Source organism: Salvelinus sp. IW2-2015, unplaced genomic scaffold, assembly GCF_002910315.2.
Source record: "Salvelinus sp. IW2-2015 unplaced genomic scaffold, ASM291031v2 Un_scaffold1144, whole genome shotgun sequence".
NCBI lineage: Eukaryota > Metazoa > Chordata > Actinopteri > Salmoniformes > Salmonidae > Salvelinus > Salvelinus sp. IW2-2015.
The window spans coordinates 104,626-111,367 of NW_019942754.1; the positions used below are offsets into that span (position 1 = coordinate 104,626).

General features: G+C 44.8%; 1 protein-coding gene across 1 annotated transcript; it reads left to right on the plus strand.

Moving 5' to 3' along the window:
- Positions 1–1,569: 1,569 nt before the first annotated feature.
- On the plus strand, positions 1,570–5,406 carry LOC112069899 (CBY1-interacting BAR domain-containing protein 2). Its single transcript, XM_024137288.2, has 9 exons — positions 1,570–1,691; positions 2,197–2,431; positions 3,222–3,290; positions 3,574–3,675; positions 3,957–3,962; positions 4,158–4,262; positions 4,385–4,498; positions 4,622–4,753; positions 4,930–5,406. The coding sequence occupies exons 1-9, from the start codon at positions 1,672–1,674 to the stop codon at positions 5,074–5,076; spliced, it is 930 nt and encodes a 309-aa protein (XP_023993056.1). The 5' UTR covers positions 1,570–1,671; the 3' UTR covers positions 5,077–5,406.
- Positions 5,407–6,742: the final 1,336 nt, after the last annotated feature.

The following is a 6,742-nucleotide window of genomic DNA, read 5'->3' on the forward strand; positions in this document are numbered from 1 at the left end:
AATGAATGGAAGCCACAATGAAAATGACTGAAACTCCAACCCACAGTCTATGTGTGTTTGCATGTGTGTGTGTGTGTTTGTGTGTTTTTGTGAGCAAGTGTGTGTGTCGCAAAGGAAGTGAGTCTGCCCTGCTCTTTGATTCTGCCTCTGGGTTACATGTGGACTTCCTTCCTCTGTCAGCCCTACAGACCTGCTCTGGGGAACGTAATTAGCCATCAGCCCTGTGGCTATTGTGTGTTGTTTATAGAGACATCCGATAATTATCTTTGGTGTGCGTCTGTCTGTCTTTCTGTCTCTCTGTGAGTTTAGTTCACACTATGTCTCTTTCACCCCTATTCTCTGTCTGTCTGTCTCTCTCAGGTTGGCATGGCTCTGCTGCTGGACTGGCAGGGGCATTGTTTTCATTTCCCTTCACTAACTACAGCCTGAGGGGAGAGGAGGGGAGAGGTTGAGAGAAAGAGAGGGGTGTGGGCAAAGAGAGACAGAGAGATGGAGACAGAGAGAGAGAAAGACAGAGAGAGGGGGGGACAAAGAGAGACAGAGAGATGGAGAGAGAGAGAGAAAGAGAGAGAGAGCGAGAGAGAGAGAGAGAGAGAGAGAGAGAGAGGAGGGGGTGTGGGAACCATCTTGGAAGGATCTGTTGCTACTAGACAGCATGTTTATCACAACAGCTGCTGTCCACAGGGGAAACTTGGCAGGCTACATCAAAGCCCTATTCACAGCCCACCTCCACTGGCTGACACACACACACACACACACACACACACACACACACCACACACACACACACACACACACACACACACAACACACACACACACACACACACACACACACACACACACACACACACACACACACACACACACACACACACACACACACACACACACACACACACACACACAATATAAGTGCAGCATTACAAATAAACGTTAATTCTCAGGTAGGAGGCTGTGTTACACTTTACAGTTGTGAGCTGCCAGCCAGTGAGGTCTGTTTTTTGAATTGTTAGAGTTTTTTGTGTAAATGAATTAAAGTTCCATTTGAGTGGCGCCCCTTGTATATGCCAACACATTCTTCCCAGAGAGAGTTGAGAGCTGGCCCTCTCTTCAACACTTCTCTTACAGCCACTCGTTAACAGGCTGGACCTCTTACAATCCCTTCTGAGAGCACCGTGGTGTGTGTGTGTTGTGTGTGTGTGTGTGTGTGTGTGTTGTGTGGTGTGTGTGTGTGTGTGTGTGTGTGTGTGTGTGTGTGGGTGGTGTGTGTGTGGTGTGTGTGTGTGTGTGATGAAGTGTATGAGCGAAGTGAGTCAGAGAGAGAGAGCAAGAGCAGAGAGAGAAAGAGAGAAAGAAAGGGTGAGAGTGAGTTTTTAAAACATCAGTTTTACCACGCTCTTTAAATAGACCTGAGGGATGGGGTTACGTTTTATTCTTCTGTAAGGCTGCCTTGTAAAGCCTGTCTCGGCTCCTGTCGGGGCTTATGTTGCTAATGAGACGCTGCTTCCACCATGTGGCCATAACCATCACTTACACCCCAAACCTCACTCCTCGGTGTTGTCGTTTCTATAGCAACAAACTAGCTCGTAACCTGGGGCAGGCGAGAGCTTGGCTATGGCAAATAACGCAGCTAAACAGTGAGGTGAAGTGACGCTTCAGCAAATCCAACATGAACACCATCTTCTCAAGGTAGTTGCCCTCGTTACATGCATATATGGTTTAATGTACCACTATTACTTGGTAACACATGTGTTGGTTAGCGATACTGCTTTAATAAACCACAGTACTGTAGCAGGAAAAGCTAGCATGGACCAAACGGCTCTACATAGTCAACATCTAGCCAATCGGTTGATTCTTCATTTGATGCAGGGTGTGTTTGATGCAGTACTAGTTCTATAGCTAACCATGTCATGTTTCACTATATACTGCCATTCCACAATTATGTGTATAAACCACGGCTAAAGTGGTAAATGGGCCTAGATTATGTATGGAGAAGATTGCGCTATGGGAATACTTTATCTCATGTGAGTGTGCCTTTGGAAACACACCTGTTTCACAGATTAATAATGCTAAAGGGATGTGTACTGCTATTTGGCTCATCTAGCGTTTATTACAAACACGACCCTAAAACTTCCTGGAGGTCTACAGTTAGCTGAAACCCCTAACCCTTCATAACTCTTCATCTTTTRTCCAGAGACAGACAGATAAAGAGCATGGAGCTGACAGTGAGCCATGCGGAGAAGTACCTGGGTCAGTTCTGCAGCCTGCTGGCCTCTTACACCAGGAAGACAGCCAAGCTGAGGGACCAGGCTGACATGCTGGTCAGACAGCTCAATGACTTCTCGAATACTGAGGACCCAGAGCTCCGTACCTGTCTGAAAAACCTGGCTGAAGACCTGGCCATGGTGCAGGACTACCGCCAGGCGGAGGTGAGGGGTGAGAGGTCAGAGAGAGAGAGAGAGAGCAAGTAGTGCTCTACTTGGGGAGTAGTGAACTACATATAGGCCAGTTCAACTAGTAATATAACTTCATTTTGCAGTAGCTTTGTGGTAGTTGAACTAAATTCAATTCTTGGTAGGGTTTTCAGTGGTAATTTTTTTTGTTTGTTGCCATTTAGTGGTGTAGCTAACTACTGGAATTACACTACGTTTTTTGCAAAAATTAAATAAAATCAGTCTAAAGTAGGCAATCATTTCCTTTATTTTTCAGCATCAGATGTCACTTGAAAGAGTTTTTGTGTATAGGCTTAATACACATTCTGTTAATCTGACTCCAGAGTGGTCTGTTATTGATTTGATTTTTATTGCAATTTGTAATCTATGACATTTCAGGTTTATTTCTGATAATTTCTAAGTAGTTTGGATGTAGTGAACTACTTTGTCAAAGAAACATTAGGTCAGTAAACTAGATTTTCTTCAGGGCAGCTTTAGAGTAGCTTCCCCGCCACTGGTATTAGTGGTAGAGGACGTGGGTGGCCATGGTGCATCTACTAGGTTAGTGTAAGGGTTAACGAAACATCATAATAAATAAATAAAGGCATTATGGGTGTTACTCAGTCTTAAGTGCCAAAGGAATACTACAACACTGTATATAGTGTGCAAAGACAGTGTTGGTTTCGAGCCATTTTTACCCATCAAAAACACAACAATTTGTTTCTCACACCTTGAAATACTGTTGTTTTGAAGACGAAAGTCTGTTTACTGTGTCTACCCCTAACAGGTAGAGAGGCTGGAGAGCAAAGTCGTCACTCCCCTCAAAGCCTACGGAGATATTGTTGAAAACAAGAGAGTAAGTCCTCATACGTGGAAACGAACACACTGTAGATTTCATACAGTAATTACCAGACAAAATACAGATCCCTCATGCACGCACGCACGCACGCACACACACACACACACACACACACACACACACACACTATCTTTGTCTCTTTCTCGCTCTCTGTCTCATTGTCACTTCACACACTCTTCACAGCCTCTCATGGCAGAACAATGGCAGTGAATGAATAGGCAGTCTCTTTTGAGACAGTGTGTTTGAAGCTTCATGGACTGGTCATATCTCTGACATACAGGCGGATCTGAAGAGGTTCAATGCTGATCGGGACAGAGCGCTGAAAGAGCTGCAGAAACTGGAGAAACTCCAACAGAAGAATCCCTCTGATAGACAAAGAATTGTATCCTTTATCCCAGTCTATTCATATCTACATATAACTCGACAAGAGTGGCAGAATTCCAGCATGATTATAGTATTTACGTCAACAATCCTTATGTCAAGACACAGAATTGAAAAATATGACGTATTGCCTGTGACAAACGATTGTTTGTCAGCCATATTTACTCTATGAGTGGTACTTTGAGTGACAGGTTCAGATCAGCTAACCTGGTCTCTGAGATGTTTTAGAAACGTAGATGTTCTGTTCTAGTCATGCTTCAATACCTTATCCAATGTTTTCAGTCACAGGTAACATGATTTCTCTGGAACCTCCCCTGTCACATCAACAACACCCTTCAACACTGCAACGATGCAGATATCTGACCATTGATGAGATCTTGTTATGTGGTGGACCACCAGAGGTTTTGGTAGCTGTCATAAAAAATAATCTCTCTTTCAAGTTTCTAGTACAGTTGTAGTATTCCTTTGCTGTTTGACTTTCAGGCAGAGGTGAATGCTCAGAAGGCGACCAACGATGCTCACCGCAGCACCAGACAACTGGAGGAGACCATCAGTGACTTCCAGAGACAGAAACTGGAGGACATCAAGGTTGGTCTTAAACCACAACACACATATGAACACAACACACACACACTCACTCGCACGTGTTCCAGCCATCCCCAGGCATGTCCATCCTCTTACAGTGACAATAATACTAGGTCTTCTTCCAGAGGATCTTCACAGACTTCATCACAGTGGAGATGGTGTTCCATGCCAAGGCTCTTGAGGTCTACACACACACCTTCCAGAACCTGGACAGCATGGACATAGACAAGGACCTGGAGGTTAGACACACACACACACACGCGCGCACACGCACACACCTTCCAGAACCTGGACAGCATGACTGAGAGGTGAGAGTTCCAGTTATGGAGCTACAGGGCTGATCATCTCCCCGGTCTCTACAGCTGTTCACTGGGAGGATCAGGGTGTCTGACGGCCCTCTGGACAACCACACCCTGCTTCCCTCCTCTATGGCCCACCAGCCTAGTCCCCCCCTGGGCTCCAGCCTCAAACACACTGCTGAATCAGCCAAGAAGGTAAGATTGCATCTGCTGCTAACATTACAGACAAAAACATAGACCCCCACAATAATGAATGAAAGAGAGAAACATACACTGATAAAGTTAACAGTTATTACTGTCCTGTACAGACAGGTATATTTAGTTTCCTTTACAAGACTGTTCCAAGTCTTTAACCCAACTCCTGTTCACAGTCCAGTAGCAGCATCCTACAGCGCCAGAGGGTTGTAGAGGAGGAGGAGGAGGATGAAGAGGAGGAGTATGAGTCAGAGATAGAGGCTCAGCAGAGCAGGCAATCCTACGCCTCTCAATACACCCAAATACTCAGACAGAAGAACTGATAGATTGGGGGTACACAATAGATCTGTTGATGACTGTGCAGACGTGTTCCTATACAGGGTTTGCAGTAAATTGTTCTGCRAATAATGCTTTGTCAATGGAGGCATTTGGCACTTAAGACAGACTGCAATCATTTGTAATCAGCCATATCTGAGGTATAGCTGAGGAGTGATAATGTGTTCACATTTTATAATGAAAAACACATCCATGTYCAGTAATGGTTGTTATTTCCGTTGTGTTAGAAAGGGAAAGTGAAGAATACATTCTATTCCTAGATATACCGGTAAATGTAAACATATCAAATAAATTGACCCATTTGCATTAAACCTGAATGAGAACTCTCATCATCATCTTGTTTCCATGGAAATGARCTCATTGGTAATAGCCTACTGACTTCCATTGACTGTGAACAATATTGTTTTCTCAGATGAATGCAATAACAGCTTGGCAGTRGGATCACACTCTGCAAGCCCAATGAAGAATTACTGCTGTGCACCCTGCAGCTAAACCACTGACATGCTAGATAGGATAACACTGTTGGGCTTTCACCAATGGGTTTCTTTATCACACTCAGGCATTCTGTTGTGTTCAGGCTGTTGAGTTTGTCATAAAGCAYGGCCCTGGTTCATTTACCTCTGTGCTGACTGAGATTGACTCTCACAGGAGTTATACGCTTGATAAACTGTTGGGGGGTGAATAYAGTTGGAAGCAACCAATCATTGGGCTTGGTTGGTTGGATAACAGACATGAATGCTTGAGATATCAATGTCGCCTGGGTAGTTTGCCTGTGGAATCAGGAAGATGGTGAAACTACGTTTAGAGAGCTGCAGTTGTGAAAGAGCAGCTGTTTGGTGATGTTGAGGTTATTCACTGTAAGCTAAAGGGTCAAACAGGGAGTGGGGGAGAAGACATGGTTTTTCCRTTTGCAGATGTACAGTAACTCAGAGTCTCTGTTTCACAACAGTGTGACAGAGCAGCATGCCGGGCAATGAGCTCAGGGTGAAACCTCCCCTTACCCCCCCAGAATAATTGATGCAGTCCATTGTACACTATACTCAAACACAAACACACAAACACACATGAGGACAGGGCAGAGGCATCACCTGCACCTCCTCGTGAGCTTTGTGCATCTTGGGCATCACTCTGAGATACTCACACTCTATCATATTCTTTGGAGGAAATTGGCATCATGAAGCACATTGATGCCACTGTTGCAATATTACATCTGCTTCTACTGGTCACAGCATACTCGCCACTTATCAAGTACATAGTGATGCTGTCACAGCAATTACAATTATTACTGCCACTGACAGTACTCTGCTATACCTCAGAACAGTTATCAGATGTAACATTCGTAAACATCAAAGATCTGCAGTTACCACCATTAACACTCACTGTTCTAAGATCAGTGGTACTCTGCAAAGAGCTAGACCAAGGCTGTGGTGTTCTGTCACTCTCTGCACCATGATATATCTGGAGCCCCCTGTCTGCCAGTCTGGTAGCCAGTCTTAGCCTCTGGGCTCAGGTGCTGGGTGTGATTACAGAGATATCCTCCTGTCTGATCTGTCTGTTCCCTCCCTAGGGCAGGCCAGCTGAAATAACACTGCACACAGACCACGCTATAGCCATCATGTATCCCCATAAAGACACCGGGGCCAAAACCAGAAG